We start from the raw sequence: 27,708 nt of genomic DNA, 5'->3' as shown, positions 1-27,708 counted from the left end.
AGGATACGGAAGGACACCACCACTCAATGTGACACGTGCCCCGATCATCCGGGCCTCTGCGTTATCGATTGCTTCAGGGAGTATCACACTTCCATGGAGTACTAAATTTTTATAATCCCCAACAGTCCACTAGAGAACATAAAACACTATGGCTCTTAGACTTTGGAGACACAGAAACAATTTTTTTTCCCCAAAAAAATATTAGTTTTAGAGCAGGCATCCTCAAACTGCGGCCCTCCAGATGTTGTAAAACTATAACTCCCAGCATGCCCAGACAACCTACAGCCATCAGCAGGGCATGGTGGGAATTGTAGTTTTACAACATCTGGAGGGCCGCAGTTTTAGGATGCCTGCTTAGTGTCTCCAAAGTCTGAGAGCCATACATATTGGGCATCGTCGCGTGCGTAAAAGTCGTCGCTATAAAAATAACATTTGACCAAACGCCTCGAATGAACGGTGTTAAAAATATAAAACAAAAACGGTGCCAAAACACCCATTTTTGGGCAAAATTTCAATTTGAATCCCTTTTGCCGGTAATAAAGCAAGGGTTAACAGCCAAACAAAACTCAATATTTATGGCCCTGATTCTGTAGTTTGCAGAAACACCCCATATGTGGTCGTAAATGGCTATATAGCCGCACGGCAGGGCATAGAACGAAGGGAACTCCATACGGTTTCTGGAAGGCAGATTTTGATGGACAGTTTTTTTTTTGACACCATGTCCCATTAGAAGCCCCCCTGATGTAGCCTAGACTAGAAACTCCAAAAAAGTGACCCCATCTAAGAAACTACACCCCTCAAGGTATTCAAAAGTTACTTTACAAACTATGTTAACCCTTTAGGTGTTCCACAAAACTAAATAGCGAATGTAGAAACATTTTTAGAATTTAATTTTTTTGTTACATTGCCTCAAAAAAGAGTAATATAGAGCAACCAAAAATCATATTTACCCCTAAAATAGTCCCAAAACAACAACCACCTTATCCTGTAGTTTCCTAGATGGGGTCACTTTTATGGAGTTTCTACTCTAGGGGTGCATCAGGGGGCTTGAAAGGGTACATGGTGTAAATAAACCAGTCCAGCAAAATCTGCCTTCCAAAAACCATATGACGTTCCCCTCCTTCTATGTCCTGCCGTTTGGCCAAACAGTAGTTTACGACCACATATGGGGTGTTTCTGCAAACTACAGAATCAGGGCAACCCATTTTGAGTTTTGTTTGGCAGTTAACCCTTGTTTTACTCCTGGAAAAAATTGATTATATTGGAAAATTTTCCAAAAAATAGAAATTTCGAAATTGTTTCTCCATCTGCCATTAACTCTTGTGGAACACCTAAAGGGTTAACAAAGTTTGTAAACCCAGTTTTGAATACCTTGAGGGGTGTACTTTCTTAGATGGAGTCACTTTTTTGAAATTTCTATTCTAGGGGTGCAACAGGGGGCTTCAAATGGGACATGGTATAAACAAAACCAGTCCTGCAAAATCTGCCTTCCAAAACCCATATGGTGTTCCCCTCCTTCTATGTCCTCCCGTTTGGCCAAACAGTAGTTTACGACCACATATGGGGTGTTTCTGCAAACTACAGAATCAGGGCAACCCATTTTGAGTTTTGTTTGGCAGTTAACCCTTGTTTTACTCCTGGAAAAAATTGATTATATTGGAAAATTTTCCAAAAAATAGAAATTTCGAAATTGTTTCTCCATCTGCCATTAACTCTTGTGGAACACCTAAAGGGTTAACAAAGTTTGTAAACCCAGTTTTGAATACCTTGAGGGGTGTACTTTCTTAGATGGAGTCACTTTTTTGAAATTTCTATTCTAGGGGTGCAACAGGGGGCTTCAAATGGGACATGGTATAAACAAAACCAGTCCTGCAAAATCTGCCTTCCAAAACCCATATGGTGTTCCCCTCCTTCTATGTCCTCCCGTTTGGCCAAACAGTAGTTTACGACCACATATGGGGTGTTTCTGCAAACTACAGAATCAGGGCAACCCATTTTGAGTTTTGTTTGGCAGTTAACCCTTGTTTTACTCCTGGAAAAAATTGATTATATTGGAAAATTTTCCAAAAAATAGAAATTTCTGAAATTGTTTCTCCATCTGCCATTAACTCTTGTGGAACACCTAAAGGGTTAACAAAGTTTGTAAACCCAGTTTTGAATACCTTGAGGGGTGTACTTTCTTAGATGGAGTCACTTTTTTGAAATTTCTATTCTAGGGGTGCAACAGGGGGCTTCAAATGGGACATGGTATAAACAAAACCAGTCCTGCAAAATCTGCCTTCCAAAACCCATATGATGTTCCCCTCCTTCTATGTCCTGCCGTTTGGCCAAACAGTAGTTTACGACCACATATGGGGTGTTTCTGCAAACTACAGAATCAGGGCAACCCATTTTGAGTTTTGTTTGGCAGTTAACCCTTGTTTTACTCCTGGAAAAAATTGATTATATTGGAAAATTTTCCCAAAAATAGAAATTTCTAAATTGTTTCTCCATCTGCCATTAACTCTTGTGGAAGACCTAAAGGGTTCATAAAGTTTGAAAAAACAGTTTTGAATACCTTGAGGGGTGTAGTTTCTAGAATGGGGTCATTTTTGGGAGGTTTCTATTATCTAAGCCTCACAATATGACTGCAAACCTGAACTGGTCCATAAAAAGTGGGATTTTGAAGATTTCTGAAAAATTTCAAAATTTGCTTCTAAACTTCTAAGCCTTGTAACATCCCCAAAAAATAAAATATCATTCCCAAAATGCTACACACATGAAGTAGACATATGGGGAATGTAAAGCCATCACAATTTTTGGGGGTATTACTATGTATTACAGAAGTAGAGAAACTGAAACTTTGAAATTTGCTAATTTAAAAAAAAAAAAAATGGTAAAAATTGTATTTTTTTGTGCAAACAAATTAACTTTTTTGACCCAATTTTAGCAGTGTCATGAAGTACAATATGTGACGAAAAAACAATCTCAGAACGGCCTGGGTAAGTCAAAGCGTTTTAAAGTTATGAGCACTTAAAGGGACACTGGTCAGATTTGCAAAAAATGGCCAAGTCCTTAAGGTGAAATAGGGCTGAGTCCTTAAGGGGTTAAACATTTGTTTGGAGTTTTTTGGAAAGAGATAATATGAGAGTAGTGAAGTAGTCCTGTTTAGAAGAGGTGAGTGCAGACTTGAAATTGTATGAGGTGAAGTCTTCTTTAGAGTGGGTTTTCTTCTAGCGTCATTCTAATACTGTGGAAGCTTGTCTAAGTTTATTTGTCTTGTGAGTGTGACAGGGATTGTCAATTGATTTGCCGGGTTCTGGTGTCTGTGAGAGGGGGCGACTGAGTTAAGGGCTGAAATAATTGTGGTGTTGTACCAAGCAGCCGCTGTGTCAGTGTTGTGATGGGAAGATATGGTGGATAGTGGAGAAAAAGAGTCAGAGTGTGTGACTGGAGAGATGTTTGAGGTCTTTATGAGGGTGTGCTGTTTATGGACTGGATGGGCAATTGAAGAGAGAGTGGTTGAGAATGTATGGAGACTGTTGTCAGAGAGGAGAGTTTGAGAGACTAGATAGGGAGCAAGAGAAAGTGAAAACCAGGTCTAGTATGTGTCCGTCTCTGCGAGTGGCTATGGAGGACTATTGTGTTAGGCCAAAGGAGGAAGTAAGAGATTGACGTTTGGAGGCAGTTGAGTTGTGTGTGTCAATAGGGATGTTGAAATCCCCCATGATGATGGTGTGGATGTTAGCGGAGAGGAAATGTAAAAGCCAGGTATTGAAGTGGTCAAAAACTGAAGTAGCAGGGAAGACCATGGACCTGCAGCGGAAATGGGGGAGCGATGGAGCCAGAAACCAGCAACAGAGATCAGGTAAGTATGCACAGCACCAAGTCCAGCCACGCTGGAGGAGTTTGAAAAAAATTCTCACAAAGTCCATATAACAACAATAAACCACCAGGACATACGGGCAGAAGAGGCCACTGCAGTGGCTTTTATACCGTATTAGCAACATAACAGTCTATTACAGGACAAATACAGCAGTAATTAACATGTTAATATGGTTAGCACATGGCAGAAATGTTAAGGGAATAAAGACAACTGTTAAAAATGACAGAGGCTTACCTTAACAGACCAAAAGTCAAAGGACAGAAGAAGCAGGATAGTGACAAAACACGTGACAAAGCTTTTGCTGAACCAGTCACAGAACAAATAAGCAACAATAGCTCCAATACGAAAAAATAGATGAAAAAACGTGGCCAGGGGATGCCTATGGAAACAACCCAGAACACTTAGAGGCAAGTACAGTGCAATGTATACAATATCTGTCACAACGTCCCCAGTCATGAGTATACAATATCTGTCACAACGTCCCCAGTCATGAGTATATAGCATACATCACAACAACCAAAGCTATAAGTATACAATTTACATCACAACATCCCCAGTCATGAAAATTAACAGATATTTGTACAGTATATACAGTGCATACTACATATATATATATATATATATATATATATATATATATATACACTTAGGACACATTTATACCAGTCCTATCCACACTGAGGCTCATGGTCCCATCTCACACACACACACACACACACACACACATACACACACACACACTAGAGGCATTTTTTTTTTTTTACATGCAGCCATGTAAACACCAGGAGAACATCAAAATACCATTCTAAAGAGCTTTTTGTCTCTCTGTCAAACTTTACTTTTAAATAATACTTGAGTTTTCAAAGAAAGTTTGCATAATGGCTGTGCTTCATTGTAGAATCATAACTGTGAAGGAATAGGTCTTTTCTGGGCTTCTCTAATATCTTCCGCATCCATATTAGTCCCAGTTTCAGCTGCACAGCTAGATGCATTTCTCGCAGATGCAGGGGGCATCTCCCTTTTGTGGAATCTGCCAGTACTGTATGCAGTGACCTCACTTCTCACTATGTTTGTTTTCTTCTAGGGAACTCAAAGAACAGATTAGGAGGAAGACATCACACTTCCAGAACAGCAGGGCGCTCCTGTGATGTTCAGAAAGAGTGTAGAAGCATCAGGCTTTAAGGTACGATGAGTTGCACCATATTTCTTGAACCCTTTCTATATAGGTCTTGGGAGATAGTTTAGGTAAGCATGTACTAAATATCATGCTACTATACAGAGATATATAATATGATCCAGAGTTAATATAGTTTAAAAAAAGACACAAGTCCATCAAGTTCAACCAAGGGATAGGTGGAGGTGTGAATTTTAGAAAAGGGGAGTAAGACTCAGATTTTTACACATTTTCATAGCATTAATGTAATTTACTTGCAAGAATTCATCTAAACCCTTTATAAAACTGTCCACTGTTCCTGCTGTGACCACGTCCTGAGGAAGACTATTCCACAGATTTACAGTTCTTACAGTAATGAAGCATTGACGCTTCTGGAGAATGAACTTTTTTTTCTCCAGTCGGAGGCAGTGCCCCCTTGTCTTTTGAGGGGATTTTACATGAAACATTTATATAGATTAATCATGTCCCCTCTTAGACATCTCTTCTCAAGGCTAAATAAATTTAGTTCTTTTACGCTTTCCTCATAACTAAGACTCTCCAGGCCCCGTATAAGTTTAGTTGCTCTCCTTTGTACTTTTTCCAGTTCCAAAGCATCAATTCTATGGACTGGTGCCCAGAACTAAACTGCATATTCCAGATGAGGCCGCACCAGCGCTTTGTAAAGTGGTAGTATTACAGACCTGTCCCACGAGTCCATGCCCCGTTTAATGCATGACAATATCCTGGTGGCCTTAGAAGCAGCTGATTGACATTGTATGCTCTTATTTAATCTATAATCTACAAGGATACCCCAATCCTTCTCTACAAGTGACTCCCCCAGTGTTACCCGTCCTAGGATATATGATGCACAGAGATTATTACTACCCAGATGCATAACTTTACATTTATCCACATTGAACCTCATTTGCCAATCACACAGCGTGTTGAAGTCAGCTTGTAGTTTATGGACATCTTCCATAGATTTTACAGTACTACACAGCTTAGTGTCATCTGCAAAGATAGAAACGGCGCTACTATGGTCGAGCAACTCAAAGTTGCCCAAAAAAGTCACTTAACATAAAAATATGTGCAACTTGTCTGCAACTTCATCTTGCGTGACTATTTTAGAACTGTCGTAGAGTCACGACTTCCATTAAAGTTAACAGTTGAGAAGTCGGGCTCGACATGCGACACAAAGTCCAGCATGTCTGGGTTTTTTGCTACTGTCACGCTGCGTTATGTTGCACTGAGAAATCAATCATAATCAATACATGAAGTGGTGCATGACACATGTCCCTGTGCAGCCATACCCTTAAAAGTAGCAAAAAAGAACTAAATAATATACGTTATATATGTTGTGAAAATAGTTCGGCTAGAAACCATGTCGTTGTGTGACATATAAAGCCTGCTCTTGTGGTTTCTACATGCAGTTACATAGGACACATTTTTACCCCCATGGAACACAATTTGGAAATCATGACAAGGCTGCACACCGCAACTGGAGGCCGCTGGCTGATCCTTGTGTGTAAGGTGTCTTTCCATTCACTATAATGTAACCTCTGGGCACCACAGTAAATTTACGCCGAGGCCAAACTGCAAAAAGACATGGGACCATACACTAAATCCTGTACCCACACAGACGTCACACTGCAGCTTCTACCGCACCTGATTTTCGATTTCCGTAGAGCAAGTTCTTCTTCATTTCCTATATCCAGGGAAACGTCCTCAGTGTCATCTACAGGAACCTGAAAAATAATAGCGCCCAAGCATTACAACATGCACTATATGTGTGCTGCAGCATTCCCATAGGGTTACAAACGTAGGCCAAGAGTGTATAGGTTTATGTCTAAACACGCAGAACTTGAACAGGAGTGTGCAGTCATATATATCATTCCATTCGTATGACTTTTGGTGGGCTCCACATAAAAAACGACACTACTCACAAAAAGTTAGGGATATTTGGCTTTTTAGTGAAATTTATAGAAAACTTAAAAAGTTCACGCAACAGTGCTATTATATCAATAAAGTAGGGCATTTAAGTAGAAGCAGCAATGGTGATTTCCTCATCTCAAACAAGTTATTGAAACAAAAGCCAACACTAGTGGTGGGTATACCCCCGCAAAAATGTGAATGTCTCAATAACCTGTCATGTGGCCTTGAGCATCAATTACAGCTTGACAACGACGTCTCATGCTGCTCACAAGTCGACTTATCGTCTGCTGAGGCATGGCATCCCATTCTTCTTGAAGGAAGGCCCTCAGGTCATTGAGGTTTTGGGGTACAGAGTTACGAACCTCGACTCAGTTGATCCCATAGGTTTTCAATGGGATCCAGGTCTGGAGAAAGTGCAGGTCACTCTATTTGAGGTACCCCAGTCTCCAGCAGCCGTTCCATAATGATGCGACCTCTTTGAGCTGGAGCATTGTCATCCATGAAGATGAAATTAGGCCTGCGTTGTTAATGCAGAGGCACAATGGCTGGATTAATGATGTTATTCAAGTAGTGTGGGCTTGTCACTGTATCATTCACAAAGTGTAGGGGAGTTCTGTATTGACTAGACACACCTGCCCACACTGTAACACCACCACCACCAAAGGCATACAATGGTTGATGCATAGCACGCTCCTTGACGTCTCCAACATCATTGGTGGCCATCATTTCTGCTCAGCGTGAATTGACTTTCATCAGTGAACAGTACTGAGGTCCACTGGTCTCTAGTCCAGCATCAGACGATGACGCCTATGGTCAGGTACCCTTGCAGGTTTTCTAGCACACAGACCACGCTGATGTAAACAGTTTTGAATGGTCTGACATGACACTTGGGTGCCTCTCACCTCCCTTAAATGTGCCTGGAGTTGAGTGGAATTCATCATCAGGTTCCGCAGGGCATTGTTCACAATGAAGCAGTCATCAGCGTGGGATGTGCCAAAGGACGTCCACTTCTATGCCTTTCTGTGACTCTTCCAGTCTCTCTGTATCTCTGTTGCAACCTGCTGATGACACTCTGAGCTCAGTGGCCACTTAGGTCTGAGAACATCCTGCTTAAAGCCTCACAATGGTGAGGTACTGTTGATCAATTGTTAGGTGTCGTCCTGGTCTAATGATGTCAAAATGTGAACAGCATGAAGAGGAAGACTGTTTATATACCAATTCTAATTGAACCAGGAAATGTATTGAGCGATTCATGGATCAAACACCTGTTGTGAATTTTGCCGTTAAGCTCCTTGTTAGAGAACAGCAAGTTGTGCAAAAAGTATTGAAACAATGAGCAGTTGGACATGTGCATTCAAAAGTTTACAGAAGGTCACTTTAAGTTCACCTGTAAAGGTTAATTGCATTAGTGCATTGTAGGTTAATTGCTTTAGTGCATTGTAGGTTCATCCTGAAATTTCACCCACAAGCCAAATATCCCTAACTTTCTGTGAGTTGTGTGTGTATATTGCCATAGGAAAATACACAGGATTGCATTACTACTGCAGACCCTGAATACAGGAAGGACAATCCTGAATACAAAATTCTCATGCACACTGCCATACTACAAAAGTCGTACTAAACCGTAATATGGCATCATAGGACCCTATGGGCCTTGGTTCATAATCTCTTATCTCTCATATACACTCACCTAAAGAATTATTAGGAACACCATACTAATACGGTGTTGGACCCCCTTTTGCCTTCAGAACTGCCTTAATTCTACATGGCATTGATTCAACAAGGTGCTGATAGCATTCTTTAGAAATGTTGGCCCATATTGATAGGATAGCATCTTGCAGTTGATGGAGATTTGAGGGATGCACATCCAGGGCACGAAGCTCCCGTTCCACCACATCCCAAAGATGCTCTATTGGGTTGAGATCTGGTGACTGTGGGGGCCATTTTAGTACAGTGAACTCATTGTCATGTTTAAGAAACCAATTTGAAATGATTCGAGCTTTGTGACATGGTGCATTATCCTGCTGGAAGTAGCCATCAGAGGATGGGTACATGGTGGTCATGAAGGGATGGACATGGTCAGAAACAATGCTCAGGTAGCCCGTTGCATTTAAACTATGGCCAATAGGCACTAAGGGGCCTAAAGTGTGCCCAGAAAACATCCCCCACACCATTACACCACCACCACCAGCCTGCACAGTGGTAACAAGGCATGATGGATACATTTTCTCATTCTGTTTACGCCAAATTCGGACTCTACCATTTGAATGTCTCAACAGAAATCGAGACTCATCAGACCAGGCAACATTTTTCTAGTCTTCAACAGTCCAATTTTGGTGAGCTCGTGCAAATTGTAGCCTCTTTTTCCTATTTGTAGTGGAGATGAGTGGTACCCGGTGGGGTCTTCTGCTGTTCTAGCCCATCCGCCTCAAGGTTGTGCATGTTGTGGCTTCACAAATGCTTTGCTGCATACCTCGGTTGTAACGAGTGGTTATTTCAGTCAACGTTGCTCTTCTATCAGCTTGAATCAGTCGGCCCATTCTCCTCTGACCTCTAGCATCAACAAGGCATTTTCGCCCACAGGACTGCCGCATACTGGATGTTTTTCACTTTTCACACCATTCTTTGTAAACCCTAGAAATGGTTGTGCGTGAAAATCTCAGTAACTGAGCAGATTGTGAAATACTCAGACCGGCCCGTCTGGCACCAACAACCATGCCACGCTCAAAATTGCTTAAATCACCTTTCTTTCCCATTCTGACATTCAGTTTGGAGTTCAGGAGATTGTCTTGACCAGGACCACAACCCTACATGCATTAAAGCAACTGCCATGTGATTGGTTGACTAGATAATCGCATTAATGAGAAATAGAACAGGTGTTCCTAATAATTCTTTAGGTAAGTGTATATAAAAAAAATTGTCTGTCTGTCTGAACATCTGTCTGTCTGCTCTTTATGCGAGACCAAACGACTGGACCGATCTTCACCAAATTTGGCACACAGGTACATCAGCTGTCAAGGAAGGTTTTAGGCCCCTTTCACACGGGCGAGTATTCCGCGCGGGTGCAATGCGTGAGTTGAACGCATTGCATCCGCACTGAATCCTGACCCATTCATTTCTATGGGGCTGTGCACATGAGCTGTGATTTTCACGCATTACTTGTGCGTTGCGTGAAAATCGCAGCATGCTCTATATTCTGCGTTTTTTACGCAGCGCAGGCCCCATAGAAGTGAATGGGGCCGCGTGAAAATCGCAAGCATCCACAAGCAAGTGCGGATGCGGTGCAATTTTCACGCATGGTTGCCAGGTGACGATCGGGCTGGGGACCCGATCTGTATTATTTTCCCTTATAACATGGTTATAAGGGAAAATAATAGCATTCTGAATGCTAAGATAGTGATGGAGGGTAGGGGTGGGCGATATAGACGATATAGGCGATATGCGATATAAATTTGTGCCATGATATGGATTTTGTGCATATCACCTATATCGCCGAACCGCGATATGATCGCGCTCTCTGTGCGCACTATGTTCTCCTGAGCCGGGACACTGGGCACATTGGAGAAGGAGGGAGTCCCTCCCTCCCCACTGTGCGCGGCTGCCGCTGACCAACCAATGACAAAAGAGGAGGAGGAGGGGAGGGACTGACAGTAAATCATTGAGTTTTCACAATCTCAGTAAGCTCGTGAAAACTCAAATCCGATGGTATATTTTAACCCCCAGGCGTTCCCATGGTGACATAATCAATACATGAAGTGTCGCATGGGGGGGGATCTGTGGATGGCACCGTTTAGGGGGGGGATCTGTGGATGGCACCGTTTAGGGGAGGGGGGGGATCTGTGGATGGCACCGTTTATGGGAGGGGGGGATCTGTGGATGGCACCGTTTAGGGGAGGGGGGGATCTGTGGATGGCACCGTTTAGGGGAGGGGGGATCTGTGGATGGCACCATTTAGGGGAGGGGGGGCTCTGTGGATGGTACCGTTTAGGGGAGGGGGATCTGTGGATGGCACCGTTTAGGGGAGGGGGGGATCTGTGGATGACACTGTTTAGGGGAGGGGACTCAGCTCCCTGCTGTTGCGTGCACAAAGCACAGGGCAGCAGGGAGAGTGTAAAGTCCTATTCACCCTAATAGAGCTCTATTAGGGTGAATATGACAAGGGTTCTAGCCCTAAGGAAGCTAATAGTTATTAAATAAAAAGTAAAAAAAAAAAAAAAAAAAGTTTAAACACGCCCCCCAAATATAGAAAACAATATATCGCGATATATATCGCATATCGCACATGCTTAAAATTATATCGCAATATAGATTTTAGGCCATATCGCCCACCCCTAATGGAGGGGTTAAAAATTAAAAGAAATTTACTCACTTGATCACGTAGTTGCGAATCTCTGTCTTCTTCTGTAATGTTGAGCTGCCGGCTAAGGACCTGTGGTGAAGTCACATCACATGATCCAATCACATGGTCCCTCACCATGGTGATGAACCATGTGATTGGACCATGTGATGAGCACAGTGACGTCATCAAAGGTCCTATTCCTGTGCACAGCAAAGAAGAAGACAGAAGAGATGCCGGCTGCGCGATCAAGTGGATTAAGGTGAGTTAAATTATTGTATTTATTTTTTTAACCTTCATTGTACTATGCATTCTGTATTAAGAATGCTATTATTTTACCTTATAACCATGTTATAAGGGAAAATAATACAATCTACAGAACACCTAACCCAAACCCGAACTTCTGTGAAGAAGTTCGGGTTTGGGTACCAAACATGCCGTTTTTTCTCACACGCGTGCAAAACGCATTACAATGTTTTGCACTCGCGCGGAAAAATCGCGCATGTTCCCACAATGCACCCGCACCTTTTCCCGCAACGCCCTAGGACATACCGTTCCTGAGATATTCCCCAAAAATCCCCTGCATTAGCCAATACAAGCTTGCAAGTCTTTCTCTTCATATCCCAACTGCCATACACACGGTCACATGACCCTTATCAGCCAATAGAAGCTCGCAGGCCCTTAGTCTCCATATACATACATTTTTACTCCAGGTTTCCATAACAACCCAGCCATTTTTCTTCACTGCTGTAGGAAAGCTTTATGCTAGGGCTACACAAAGACATCTGGCTACACAAAGACAATAAGTCGCACAATACATAGGGACCAAACTACACTGCTACATGTGTCTGTCGCGCGACAATTTTTATAATGATAGTCTATGGTGTTGCCAAAATAAAGGGAAATATATATATTTTTTAAATAGGGGAAAAAAGAAAAGTACACATATTAGGTATCACCACGTCCGTATCAACCAGCTCTATAAAACTAACACATGGCCTAACCCCTCAGGTGAACACCGTCAAAAAATAAAAACTGTGCTAAATAAACAATTTTTTGGTCACCTTACATCACTAAAAGTGCAACACTAAGCGATCAAAAAGGCGTATACCCCCCAAAATAGTACCAATCTGTCACCTCATCCTGCAAAAAATGTGCCTCTACCTAAGACAATCGCCCAAAAAGAAAGAAAACTATGGCTCAGAATATGGAGACGCTAAAACATCATTTTTTTGTTTAAAAAATGCTGTTATTGTGTAAAACTTAAGTAAATAAAAAAAAAGGATACGTATTAGGTATTGCCGCATCCGTAACACCATGCTCTATAAAAATACCACATGACCTAACCCCTCAGAGATGACCACCGTAAAAAAAATCCAAATAAAAACGGTGTAAAAAAAATCTTTTTTTTTTGTCACCTTACATCCCAAAAAGTGTAATAGCAAGCGATCCAAAAGTCATATGCACCCCAAAATAGTGCCAATCAACCGTCATCTCATCCCGCAAAAATCATACCATACCTAAGACAATCACCCAAAAACTGAAAAAACTATATCTCTCAGAAAATGGAGACACTAAAACATGATTTATTTTTTGTTACAAAAATGATATTATTGTGTAAAACTAAAATAAATAAAAAAAAGTAGACATTAGGTATCGCCGCGTCCGTAATAACCTGTTCTATAAAAATATCACATGACCTAACTCGTTAGGTAAATACCATTTAAAAAAAACGGTGTAAAAAAGCAATTTTTTGTTACCTTACATCACAAAAAGTGTAATAGCAAGCGATCAATAAGTCATACGCACCCCAAAATAGTGCCAACCAAACCTTCATCTCATCCCACAAAATGATACCCTACCTAAGACAATCGCCCAACAAATCTAAAAACTATGGCTCTCAGACTATGGAGACACTAAAACATGATTTTTTTTTGTTTAAAAATTATATTGTTGTGTAAAACTTAAATAAATTTACAAATTTAAAAATATTAGGTATTGCCACGTTCGTAACGACATGCTCTATAAAAGTATCACATTACCTAACACCTCAGGTGAACACGGTAAAAAAAAACGGTGTAAAAAAGCTATTTTTTGTCACCTTACATCACAAAAAGTGTAATAGCAAGTGATCAAAAAGTCATACGCACCCCCAAAATAAAACTGTCATCTTATCCCGCAAAAATCATACCTTATCCAAGATAATTGCCCAAAAACTGAAAAAACTTTGGCTCTCAGACTATGGAAACACTAAAACATGGATTTTTTTGTTTCAAAAATGAAATCATTGTGTAAAACCAACATAAATTAAAAAAATTGTATACATTTTAGGTATCGCCGCATCCGTGACAACCTGCTCTATAAAAATACCACATGATCTAACCTGTCAGATGAATGTTGTAAATAACAAAAAATAAAAACTGTGCCAAAACAGCTATTTCTTGTTACCTTGCCTCACAAAAAGTGTAATATAGAGCAACCAAAAATCATATGTACCCTAAACTAGTACCAACAAAACTGCAACCCTATCCCGTAGTTTCTAAAATGGGGTAACTTTTTTGGAGTTTCTACTCTAGGGGTGCATCAGGGGTGCATCAGGGGGGCTTCAAATGGGCAAATGGGACATGGTGTCAAAAAAACAGTCCAGCAAAATCTGCCTTCCAAAAACCGTATGGCATTCCTTTCCTTCTGTGCCCTGCCGTGTGCCCGTACAGCAGGTTACGACCACATATGGGGTGTTTTTGTAAACTACAGAATCAGGGCAATAAATATTGAGGTTTTTTTGGCTGTTTTGCTTTGTAACTGGAAAAAATTGATTCAAATGGAAAATCGGCCAAAAAAATGAAATTGTATATCTATTTTCCATTAACTCTTGTGGAACACCTAAAGGGTTAGCAATAGGGCTGCAACGATTAATCGATGTAATCGATTATATTCGATAACTGGATTCGTTGTCGACGAATCCAGTTATCGAATAATCGCCGATTCGTTGCTATTCGGGCGGGGCGGTCGCTGCATCTTTATTTTACCTTTTTACAATGACGCTCCCGCTCCTGTAACAGCCAGGCAGAGCGGACGGCGGTGTAACGTCACTCACTCACGTGACACGCCTGCTCCGCCTCCTTCATTCATGAAGTGGGCGGAGCAGGCGCGTCACGTGATTGAGTGACGTTACACCGCCGTCCGCTCTGCCTGGCTGTTACAGGAGCGGGAGCGTCATTGTAAAAAGGTAAAATAAAGATGCAAGCATCGGGGCCGGGGATGTTAGGGGGAAGGGGGAGGGGGGATCTGTCTATGGCACTGCTATGGGGAGGGGGGTCTGTGTATAGCACTGCTATGGGGAGGGGGGAGGATCTGTCTATGGCACTGCTATGGGGAGGGGGGTCTGTGTATAGCACTGCTATGGGGAGGAGGGGGGGTCTGTGTATGGCACTGCTATGGGAAGGGGGATCTGTGCACTGTTATGAGGAAAGGGATCTGTGCACTGTTATGCCCATAACAGTGCACATATCCCCCTCTCCATAACTACGCCGTCCACAGATCCCCCTCTCCATAACTACGCCATCCACAGATCCCCCATAATAGTGTCGTCCACAGATCCCCCATAAGTGTCGTCCACAGATCCCCCATAAGTGTCGTTCACAGATCCCCCATAAGTGTCGTCCACAGATCCCCCATAAGTGTCGTCCACAGATCCCCCATAATAGTGTCGTCCACAGATCCCCCATAATAGTGTCATCCACAGATCCCCCATAATAGTGTCGTCCACAGATCCCCCATAATAGTGTCGTCCACAGATCCCCCATAATAGTGTCGTCCACAGATCCCCCATAATAGTGTCGTCCACAGATCCCCCATAATAGTGTCGTCCACAGATCCCCCATAATAGTGTCGTCCACAGATCCCCCATAATAGTGTCGTCCACAGATCCCCCATAATAGTGTCGTCCACAGATCCCCCATAATAGTGTCGTCCACAATTTGTTTTAATATGGCCTTTGAACATAATTTTTCAAGTAAGATCATATAAACCTCTCTGTTTTGTAATTTTGACGTTTTTCCCGATTAATCGATTAATCGTAGAAATTAATCGGCAACTAATCGATTATTCAAATAATCGTTAGCTGCAGCCCTAGTTAGCAAAGTTTGTAAAATCAGTTTTGAATACCTTGAGGGTGTAGTTTCTAAAATGGGGTCATTTTTGGGTGGTTTCTATTATGTAAGCCTCACAAAGTCTTTCTCTTCATATCCCAACTGCCATACACACGGTCACATGACCCTTATCAGCCAATAGAAGCTCGCAGGCCCTTAGTCTCCATATACATACATTTTTACTCCAGGTTTCCATAACAACCCAGCCATTTTTCTTCACTGCTGTAGGAAAGCTTTATGCTAGGGCTACACAAAGACATCTGGCTACACAAAGACAATAAGTCGCACAATACATAGGGACCAAACTACACTGCTACATGTGTCTGTCGCGCGACAATTTTTATAATGATAGTCTATGGTGTTGCCAAAATAAAGGGAAATATATATATTTTTTAAATAGGGGAAAAAAGAAAAGTACACATATTAGGTATCACCACGTCCGTATCAACCAGCTCTATAAAACTAACACATGGCCTAACCCCTCAGGTGAACACCGTCAAAAAATAAAAACTGTGCTAAATAAACAATTTTTTGGTCACCTTACATCACTAAAAGTGCAACACTAAGCGATCAAAAAGGCGTATACCCCCCAAAATAGTACCAATCTGTCACCTCATCCTGCAAAAAATGTGCCTCTACCTAAGACAATCGCCCAAAAAGAAAGAAAACTATGGCTCAGAATATGGAGACGCTAAAACATCATTTTTTTGTTTAAAAAATGCTGTTATTGTGTAAAACTTAAGTAAATAAAAAAAAAGGATACGTATTAGGTATTGCCGCATCCGTAACACCATGCTCTATAAAAATACCACATGACCTAACCCCTCAGAGATGACCACCGTAAAAAAAATCCAAATAAAAACGGTGTAAAAAAAATCTTTTTTTTTTGTCACCTTACATCCCAAAAAGTGTAATAGCAAGCGATCCAAAAGTCATATGCACCCCAAAATAGTGCCAATCAACCGTCATCTCATCCCGCAAAAATCATACCATACCTAAGACAATCACCCAAAAACTGAAAAAACTATATCTCTCAGAAAATGGAGACACTAAAACATGATTTATTTTTTGTTACAAAAATGATATTATTGTGTAAAACTAAAATAAATAAAAAAAAGTAGACATTAGGTATCGCCGCGTCCGTAATAACCTGTTCTATAAAAATATCACATGACCTAACTCGTTAGGTAAATACCATTTTAAAAAAAACGGTGTAAAAAAGCAATTTTTTGTTACCTTACATCACAAAAAGTGTAATAGCAAGCGATCAATAAGTCATACGCACCCCAAAATAGTGCCAACCAAACCTTCATCTCATCCCACAAAATGATACCCTACCTAAGACAATCGCCCAACAAATCTAAAAACTATGGCTCTCAGACTATGGAGACACTAAAACATGATTTTTTTTTGTTTAAAAATTATATTGTTGTGTAAAACTTAAATAAATTTACAAATTTAAAAATATTAGGTATTGCCACGTTCGTAACGACATGCTCTATAAAAGTATCACATTACCTAACACCTCAGGTGAACACGGTAAAAAAAAACGGTGTAAAAAAGCTATTTTTTGTCACCTTACATCACAAAAAGTGTAATAGCAAGTGATCAAAAAGTCATACGCACCCCCAAAATAAAACTGTCATCTTATCCCGCAAAAATCATACCTTATCCAAGATAATTGCCCAAAAACTGAAAAAACTTTGGCTCTCAGACTATGGAAACACTAAAACATGGATTTTTTTGTTTCAAAAATGAAATCATTGTGTAAAACCAACATAAATTAAAAAAATTGTATACATTTTAGGTATCGCCGCATCCGTGACAACCTGCTCTATAAAAATACCACATGATCTAACCTGTCAGATGAATGTTGTAAATAACAAAAAATAAAAACGGTGCCAAAACAGCTATTTCTTGTTACCTTGCCTCACAAAAAGTGTAATATAGAGCAACCAAAAATCATATGTACCCTAAACTAGTACCAACAAAACTGCAACCCTATCCCGTAGTTTCTAAAATGGGGTAACTTTTTTGGAGTTTCTACTCTAGGGGTGCATCAGGGGTGCATCAGGGGGGCTTCAAATGGGCAAATGGGACATGGTGTCAAAAAAACAGTCCAGCAAAATCTGCCTTCCAAAAACCGTATGGCATTCCTTTCCTTCTGTGCCCTGCCGTGTGCCCGTACAGCAGGTTACGACCACATATGGGGTGTTTTTGTAAACTACAGAATCAGGGCAATAAATATTGAGGTTTTTTTTGGCTGTTTTGCTTTGTAACTGGAAAAAATTGATTCAAATGGAAAATCGGCCAAAAAAATGAAATTGTATATCTATTTTCCATTAACTCTTGTGGAACACCTAAAGGGTTAGCAATAGGGCTGCAACGATTAATCGATGTAATCGATTATATTCGATAACTGGATTCGTTGTCGACGAATCCAGTTATCGAATAATCGCCGATTCGTTGCTATTCGGGCGGGCGGTCGCTGCATCTTTATTTTACCTTTTTACAATGACGCTCCCGCTCCTGTAACAGCCAGGCAGAGCGGACGGCGGTGTAACGTCACTCACTCACGTGACACGCCTGCTCCGCCTCCTTCATTCATGAAGTGGGCGGAGCAGGCGCGTCACGTGATTGAGTGACGTTACACCGCCGTCCGCTCTGCCTGGCTGTTACAGGAGCGGGAGCGTCATTGTAAAAAGGTAAAATAAAGATGCAAGCATCGGGGCCGGGGATGTTAGGGGGAAGGGGGAGGGGGGATCTGTCTATGGCACTGCTATGGGGAGGGGGGTCTGTGTATAGCACTGCTATGGGGAGGGGGGAGGATCTGTCTATGGCACTGCTATGGGGAGGGGGGTCTGTGTATAGCACTGCTATGGGGAGGAGGGGGGGTCTGTGTATGGCACTGCTATGGGAAGGGGGATCTGTGCACTGTTATGAGGAAAGGGATCTGTGCACTGTTATGCCCATAACAGTGCACATATCCCCCTCTCCATAACTACGCCGTCCACAGATCCCCCTCTCCATAACTACGCCATCCACAGATCCCCCATAATAGTGTCGTCCACAGATCCCCCATAAGTGTCGTCCACAGATCCCCCATAAGTGTCGTCCACAGATCCCCCATAAGTGTCGTCCACAGATCCCCCATAAGTGTCGTCCACAGATCCCCCATAATAGTGTCGTCCACAGATCCCCCATAATAGTGTCATCCACAGATCCCCCATAATAGTGTCGTCCACAGATCCCCCATAATAGTGTCGTCCACAGATCCCCCATAATAGTGTCGTCCACAGATCCCCCATAATAGTGTCGTCCACAGATCCCCCATAATAGTGTCGTCCACAGATCCCCCATAATAGTGTCGTCCACAGATCCCCCATAATAGTGTCGTCCACAGATCCCCCATAATAGTGTCGTCCACAGATCCCCCATAATAGTGTCGTCCACAGATCCCCCATAATAGTGTCGTCCACAATTTGTTTTAATATGGCCTTTGAACATAATTTTTCAAGTAAGATCATATAAACCTCTCTGTTTTGTAATTTTGACGTTTTTCCCGATTAATCGATTAATCGTAGAAATTAATCGGCAACTAATCGATTATTCAAATAATCGTTAGCTGCAGCCCTAGTTAGCAAAGTTTGTAAAATCAGTTTTGAATACCTTGAGGGTGTAGTTTCTAAAATGGGGTCATTTTTGGGTGGTTTCTATTATGTAAGCCTCACAAAGTGACTTCAGACCTGAACTGGTCCTTAAAAAGTGGGTTTTGGAAATTTTCTGAAAAATTTCAAGATTTGCTTCTAAACTTCTAAGCCTTGTAACATCCCCAAAAAATAAAATGACATTCACAAAATGATTCAAACATGAAGGAGACATATGGGGAATGTAAAGTAATAACTATTATATGAGGTATCACTCACTATCTGTTATAAAAGTAGAGAAATTGAAATTTGGAATTTTCCAAAATTTTGCATTTTTTATAAATACAAATAAAAATGTTTGACTCAATTTTACTACTGTCATGAAGTACAATATGTGACAAGAAAAGAATCTCAGAATGGCCTGGATAAGTAAAAGCATTTTAAAGTTATCACCACATAAAGACACGTCAGATTTGCAAAAAAATAGCCTAGTCCTTAACCACCTCAGCTCCCCTAGCTTAACCCTTAGTGACCAAGCCTGTATGGGCCTTTATGACCAAGCGTTTTTCCTCCATTTTTCATGGTCTCGTTCAAAGAGCTATAACTTTTTTATTTTTTCATCTATATAGCTTTATGGGGTCTTTTTTTTACGGAACAAGTTGGAGTTTTTAATGGCACTATTTTGGGGTACACATAACTTTCTCAATTAACTTTTATTAACTCTTTCTGGGAGGGAGATGGGGAAAAATAGCAATACTGCCACTGCGTTTTTACATTATAAATTTTACGGCGTTAATTTTTCGGTACAAGTAACATAATATCTTTATTCTCTGGGTCAGTACGATTACAGTGATACTAAATACATACAATTTTTTTTAAGTTTTACTACTTTTTTTTCCAATAAAACCCCTTTTATTAACCAAAAAAATGATTTAGCATTGCCACTTCACAAGACCCATAACTTTTTTTTTTCTTTTTCTATGGAGTTGTGTGAGGGCTTGATTTTTGAAGGACAACTTGTATTTTTCATTGGTATCATTTTGGAGTAAATGCCGCTTTTTGATCGCTTGTTATTACGTTTTTTTCGGTGGAAACGAAGAATAAATTAGAAAAAGCGTATTTTCAATGGAAAAAAAAGGCATATTTTTTTATTTTATGGAATTTTTTTTATTTAATAAAAGTGTGTTTTTTCTATTTTTTTTACTACTTAAAAGTCTCACAAGGGGACTATAATATACAGTATTTTGATTGCTTTTAAAATGTAATGCATTATCTCTATAATGCATTACATTTCAATAGCAATGCTATTCAAAGATTGACCAGCAGGCTGCGCCAAAGAGGCACAGCCTGCTGGAGATAATGGAAGACAGGCTCGGGGCCCTGATCTGAAGCGAGGTAAGCTTCACAACACATCATCACCCCGCAATCGCATTTTCGGGGTGCTGATGGGAGACATAGGGAGTCCGCTCCCTCTGTCACCACTTTACATGCAGCGGGCGCCATTGCGCCCAGCATGTAAAGGGTTAAACAGCCCGGATCGGCACTTCTGCCGGTCGGGGCTGTTAGAGCAGGGCCCGGCTCTCATGTGAGAGCCGGGTCCGCGCTCCCCGCTGCACGGGGGAGCCGTGCAGCGCTTAGACTGGGCCGCCGTAAAAAACGTGTCACATGACCAGACCAGGAGGAGGGAGGGAGCCACATCTGACATCACGCAGCCACACCTCCCCGCCCCGGGTCCGATCACATGACACGCACATCGGCCGGCCCTGAGACAGCCAGGTATAGGAGCGTCACTACAATGCCAGCCAGACAGCGCACCGGAGCGATGCACATATGACAGGTGGAGACAATGTATAGAGGACAGTGGAAAGATAACCACATGTGAAGGACAATATATGGGGGGCACAAAGATCAAAATTGCCAATAGTCAGCTCAATCGTACAGCATATCAGAGTATCAGGGCGGGGAGGTGTGGCTGCGTGATGTCAGATGCGGCTCCCTCCTCCTGGTCTGGTCATGTGACACGGTGGGCGTGCCTTGCTCTGTAGGCTGGGTGGCGCGTCTTTATGATGTCATCCCTGCAACACTGGGCGGATGCGCTAATCAGCTGCCAGCTGTGGGGACCACACCATTTAAGGACGAACTCAGTTTGTTACTTTACCTTCTGACGAAGCCTCTCCAGGTGAAACGTATGTCGAGGTGCAGCTTTTGGTCATATGCTCTGGGTCTGGGTTAGTTGTTACATTTCTTTTTATATCTCTATTGCCACCTGCACTTGGCACACTTGCCTCTGTCTGTATTGTACAGTTCAATGGCTATGTGCATATCTTATGCGGCCATCCCAGGTTTTTGGGTGGGCTAGTTTGCCTTGTGCTATTTGTACATTTTTTCATTTATCTTTCTGTGCATGCAACGTACATACCAGTACATGTTACTTTGAGTGAACCTACAGTTCTCACAATTTTCATGCTGATGTATACCTAGGGCTGTGACATCTTTTTCCCTGCCAGTTGGGTGTTTGGGAGAGAGGTTGTATCTGACCTCCTTACATGAGGTCCCCCCCCCCCCCCCTCCTGTACACTTGTGCCTTTTGTTTCATATATTGTTTGTTATGTGATCATGTCTCAATACATTACATATATTTTATAAGTGTGTCTCCCACTTTTCTTTGGGGTTATTGGTTCTGTTTTTGGGTTGGCTCAGTATATTATACTAGACCCCAGTGTTATCTATACATTATATGTGAGTTTTTTCTTAAAGGTTGGTCTAACTGCATAAAGGTGTCACACATGTGGTATCGCCGTACTCATAAAAAGTAGGGCAATGTGTTTTGGGGTGTATTTTTACATATACCCATGCTGGGTGAGAGAAATATCTCTCTAAAAGTCAACTTTTCAAAAAATGTTATACAACATTGTCATTTTAGAGAGATATTTCTCTCACCCAGCATGGGTATATGTAAAAAGGCACCCCAAAACACATTGCCCAACTTCTCCTGAGTACGGCGATACCACATGTGTGACACTTTTTTGCAGTCTAGGTGGGCAAAGGGGCCCAAATTCTAAAGAGCACCTTTAGGATTTCACAGGGCTTTTTTTACACATTTGGATTTCAAACTACTTCTCACGCATTAGGGCCCCTAAAATGCCAGGGCAGTTTCCCCCTATTTTGGAAAGAAGACACCCCAAGGTATTCCGTGAGGGGCATGGCGAGTTCCTAGAAAAAATTTTTGGGCATAAGTTAGCGGAAAATGATATTTTTTTTTATTAATTTTTTTCTTACAAAGTCTCGTATTCCACTAACTTGTGACAAAAAATGTAATTTTACATGAACTCGCCATACCCCTCACGAAATATTTTGGGGTGTCTTAATTCCAAAATGGGGTCACTTGTGGGGTATTTATACTGCACTGGCATTTTAGGGGCCCTAAAACATGTGGTATCGCCGTACTCAGAAGAAGTAGGGCAATGTCTTTTGGGGTGTATTTTTACATATACCCATGCTGGGTGAGATAAATATCTCTCTAAAAGACAACTTTTCCCATTTTTTTTATACAAAGTTGTCATTTGACAGAGATATTTCTCTCACCCAGTACGGCAATACCACATGTGTGACACTTTTTTGCATCCTAGGTGCGCAAAGGGGCCCAAATTCCTTTTAGGAGGGCATTTTTAGACATTTGAATTCCAGGCTTCTTCTCACGCTTTAGGGCCCCTAAAATGCCAGGGCAGTATAAATACCCCACAAGTGACCCCATTTTGGAAAGAAGACACCCCAAGGTATTCCGTGAGGGGCATGGTGAGTTCCTAGAATATTTTTTTTTTGGGCACAAGTTAGCAGAAAATGATATATATATTTTTTTCTCTTACAAAATCATTTTCCGCTAACTAGTGGCAAAAAAAAAAATTATATTCTAGGAACTCGCCATGCCCCTCATGAAATACCTTGGGGTGTCTTCTTTCCAAAATGGGGTCACATGTGGGGTATTTATACTGCCCTGGCATTTTAGGGGCCCTAAAGCGTGAGAAGAAGCCTGGAATATAAATGTCTAAAAATGTTTACGCATTTGGATTCTGTGAGGGGTATGGTGAGTTCATGTGAGATTTTATTTTTTGTCACAAGTTGGTGCAATATGAGACTTTGTAAGAAAAAACAAATAAAATAAAAAATTTCCGCTAACTTGTGCCCAAAAAAAAATATTCTTCTATGAACTCTCCATGCCCCTCAAAAGTGATCTTTTTATAGCGCCGCAGCGATTTTACTGTGTTTTTGCAGTGATCAGAAAAAATATATTCTGTCACTGCGGTGGGGCGGACTGAACCCAAGTGTGCGCACAAGATCAGGCCTGATCAGGCGAACACTGCGTTTTTTGTAGAGCCTATAGAACATGTCCTATACTTGTCCGCAATTGCAGACAAGAAAAGGCATTTTCTATATAGTTCTGGCAATGTGCGTATCTGCAAAATGCGGAAAGCACATTGCTGGTGTCCGTGTTTTGCAGATCCGCGGTGTGAGTGTTTTGCGTATCCATGGATCCACAAAACACATACGGACGTCTGAATGGAGCCTTACAGGGGGGTGATCAATGACAGGGGGGTGATCAGGGAGTCTATATGGGGTGATCAGGGGTTAATAAGTGACAGGGGGTGGGGGTGTAGTGTAGTGGTGTTTGGTGCTACTTACAGAGCTGCCTGTGTCCTCTGGTGGTCGATCCAAGCAAAAGGGACACCAGAGGACCAAGTAGCAGGTATATCAGACGCTGTTAACAAAACAGCGTCTGATATACCTTTCAAGGGTTAAAAAAAATCACATCTACAGCCTGCCAGCGCATGATCACCGCTGGCAGGCTGTAGATGCACTAGTTTACCTCCTGTTCCTGTGAACGCGCACTCCTGTGTGCGCGCGTTCACAGGAAATCTCGTGTCTCGCGAGATGACGCGCCGGCGCGTCAAGGAGGAAGAAATTGACTGCCTCCGGACCGCAATCCTGCGTTAGGCGGTCCGGAGGCGGTTAAAGAGGACCTTTCACCGTTTATGACACTGTGAGCTAAGAATACAGACATGTGGGATACAATAGCTGGGGGCACCTCCAACAATGGAAAAAGAGTGCCGGCTCACGGTATGAAATTGACAATGCAAAAAAGAAGAAAAAGAATACCGAAACGAGAGCCGCACATCTAAAATATAACAAATTTATTGGAAAAGACAGACACAACACAAAATGATTAAAAATTGTCGTATACAACAAATCAAGGCCATGTAAACCATATATCAGTACATGCCATCCTGGCTCACCACAGGCATATGGACAAACCCCCACATCAATTAGTAGATAACAATAAAGTGCATGTAATCCATCAACAGGAATGAAAGATTCAAAATACTTATCATAAAAAGTATATCATGATGGGGGGCCTGCGTGGCGGTCAGGAGAAAAGCCCAACGCGTATCGCCAGACTTGCTAGCTTCCTCAGTAGTGGACTAGTCCACTCCTGAGGAAGCTAGCAAGTCTGGCGATACGCGTTGGGCTTTTCTCCTGACCGCCACGCAGGCCCCCCATCATGATATACTTTTTATGATAAGTATTTTGAATCTTTCATTCCTGTTGATGGATTACATGCACTTTATTGTTATCTACTAATTGATGTGGGGGTTTGTCCATATGCCTGTGGTGAGCCAGGATGGCATGTACTGATATATGGTTTACATGGCCTTGATTTGTTGTATACGACAATTTTTAATCATTTTGTGTTGTGTCTGTCTTTTCCAATAAATTTGTTATATTTTAGATGTGCGGCTCTCGTTTCGGTATTCTTTTTCTTCTTTTTTGCAAGAATACAGACATGGAGAGCGGCGCCCGGGGATCTCACTGCACTTACTATTATCCCTGGGCGCCGCTCCGTTCTCCCGCTATGCCCTCCGGTATCTTCGGTCACTAAGTTATAGTAGGCGGAGTCTGCCCTTGTTCTTCTGTAGCGCTGGCCAATCGCATTGCAGAGCTCACAGCCTGGGAGAAAATAACCTCCCAGGCTGTGAGCTCTGCGCTGCGATTGGCCAGCGATACAGCAGAACAAGGGCAGACTCCGCCTACCATAATTTAGTGACTGAAATCATAGCGGGAGAACGGAGCGGCGCCCAGGTATAACAGTAAGTGCAGTGAGATCCCCGGGTGCCGCTCTCCATGTCTGTATTCTTACTTCACAGTGTCATAATCGGTGAAAGGTCCTCTTTAAGGTGAAAAATTGAAGGGTCCTGAAGGGGTTAAAGGGGCAGGGCGCTGTGGAGGTCACTGTTAAGGGGGCAGGGGCCACTATTAAAGGGGCAGCTGCTGTGGAGGTCACTGTTAAAGGGGCATTCACTGTGGATGTTACTGTTAAGGGGGCAGGAGCCACAATTAAAGGGGCTGCTATGGAGGTCACTGTTAAGGCAGCAGGGTACTGTGGAGGTCACTGTTAAGGGAGCAGGGTACTGTGGCATCACTGTTAAAGGGATGGGTGCTGTGGAGCTCTCTTTTAAGGGGGCAGGAAACAGTGGAGGTCAGAGATAAGGGGACAGTCCCCTATGGAGGTCAGTGTTAAGGGGCGGGGTGCTGTAGCGGTCACTGTTAAGGGGGCGGGCTCCTGAGGGGGTCACTGTCAAGGGAGTGGGGTGCTGTGCAACTCACTGTTAAAGGGGCGGGCTGCTGTGAAGGTCAAAGTTAAGGGGATGGGATGCTGTGGAGGTCCCATTCCATTTTAAGGAGGCGGGGCACTGTGGGGGGGGGGGGGGATCAGTGTTAAGGGGTGGGGGACTGTGGAGGTCACTGTTAAGGGGGCGGGTGCTGTAGAGGTCACTGTTATGGGGGATACTGTCGATATCTTTTAACGACACACACAAACATTAGATGAAATATACCCGAGCGAAGCCGGGTCCTTCTGCTAGTGTTAAATAAAACTTGTTCCACGTTGAAAGCCACCATGGAGGTAGTCCACCACTCCACCCTACACGTCTTCTCCTATATAGAGGGACTGTATGGCGTCAGGTTTACAGTTCAACTGCTGTCGCCATCCATTGCTATTAGAGGACAGTATATGAGGGGCATCTATGGGCTGAGCGGTGGCTGGAACATAACGGCGTATCAGGGCTGGACTGGGATCACACAGCAGCCCGGGCACACAAACCCCACCCGCCACATAAGGCATTGTGTAAAAGTATCTGTGTGCAATGAACACTGCGGCAAATGTAGCCTTACATGGTCAGGGACACACGTTACCTCCCCAGCAGTGACCGATACCACCATGCCGCACAAAATACCTCCCAGCACCACTCTTCCCCCACTGGCAGCAGCACTGTCCCCAGTTAACCCATTCCTGACGCAGAAATTTTTCCTGACATTTCATTCACTTTGCTGGTACTGTAAATGCTGCAGATTTTGTGACTGTACCCATCTATCAGCAGGATCAACTCCATTAAACCACACAGACTGCCTGCGACTGGTAGGATTGATCCTTCTGATTGAAACTATGCCTTATTTATTCTCGACAATTTTATGTTTTTATAAATATGCCAATGAGGTCATTGGAGCACAGAAGGGCAGGCCTGAGCCGTCAGAGCACCCTATCACCACCACCCATTAGCTTCAGTCACCTTTCCCTTGATTGATAGCGCCAGACGTGTGTGGTCCTGTATTCTTGCGTCTGAACTGCAATTGCGTGCCTACTCATGCGGTTTTCCCGCAATGCACGCGCGACGCCTCTGGAGCAACTCCGGGACGCCCGTGTGAAAGAGGCCTTAGTGCTCCAATAAACTAATCTGCATATTCACAGGAACTGCATAAAAATAAAATAAGGTCCTGTTTGAAGCAGCAGGATCAGCCCAGCGTGTCGGGTTAATAGGGCTGATCCTGCTGACAGATGTGAGAAATGTATCTGCTCCTTCTGGAAGTCCCAAGGCAGCGACATGAGGGGCTCTTGTATGAAGAGGTTTGTACACTGAGGGCTGGCACTGTGGTGTGCCCACATGCCCTGCTCAACAGCGCCCACTCCTGTGTTTTCTGCTGGTCTATAATAAATCTGACAATGTGTAATACAATAATGAATAAACCAGCTTGTCACCTGCACAATCCCATTCACTGCAATGCAAACTCTCTCTGCGTCTCTCCAGCCTGGTAAATCCACAGAAAACTCAACGTGTGAACAGACCCAAGAGCTAAAACGGGATAAACCATTGCTGGGGGCAAGGAGGGGGGTACAGGGATTGTCCCGTTGTGACACGCTGCGTTATTATGGTCCCAGGCCCCGCACTACGTCTCCTCTTTATGCCTCTGAATTCCGAGTGTGCTGTCGCCCAGATTCGGGTGTGTACCCCGGCCTTCACCTTTACCTGCTTCATCCTCTCTGCTGTGGTGATGAGTCTTCACACGTCCTCTCCTCTGTTGCTATGCGGGCGTGGGCGGGTACTGTTGCTAGGGAATATCTGTCCTCTGATTGGAAGAGGTAATGGGCCATTCTGATATGATTGGTGGATTCTCTGTGTTGTGCTGACGCTAGCAGCGGCCATGTTAGTAGTGGGCAATGCGACCATATGGAAGAAGACTCCGCAGATTACCATTGCCACAAGGCATTGTGCTGGGATCGATACCTCTGTCAC

At 42.7% G+C, this 27,708-nt stretch overlaps 1 protein-coding gene across 1 annotated transcript in view; it reads right to left on the bottom strand.

The window, feature by feature from the left end:
- Positions 1-27,471, bottom strand: part of TVP23A (trans-golgi network vesicle protein 23 homolog A) — a 58,648-nt gene extending 31,177 nt beyond the window's left edge. The window contains exons 1-3 of the mRNA XM_044303272.1: positions 27,442-27,471; positions 6,684-6,763; positions 4,100-4,244 (exon numbers count right to left, since the gene is read on the bottom strand). Of these exons, the coding sequence (XP_044159207.1) occupies positions 4,100-4,244; positions 6,684-6,763; positions 27,442-27,450 (234 nt within the window). The 5' untranslated portion in view covers positions 27,451-27,471. The remainder of the gene's footprint in view (positions 1-4,099; positions 4,245-6,683; positions 6,764-27,441) is intronic.
- Between the last annotated feature and the right edge of the window lie 237 nt (positions 27,472-27,708).

The sequence above is a fragment of the Bufo gargarizans genome, chromosome 8, assembly GCF_014858855.1.
Source record: "Bufo gargarizans isolate SCDJY-AF-19 chromosome 8, ASM1485885v1, whole genome shotgun sequence".
NCBI lineage: Eukaryota > Metazoa > Chordata > Amphibia > Anura > Bufonidae > Bufo > Bufo gargarizans.
Note: the sequence above shows the minus strand (reverse complement) of the source record. Positions and strands in the feature narration are given on the sequence as shown.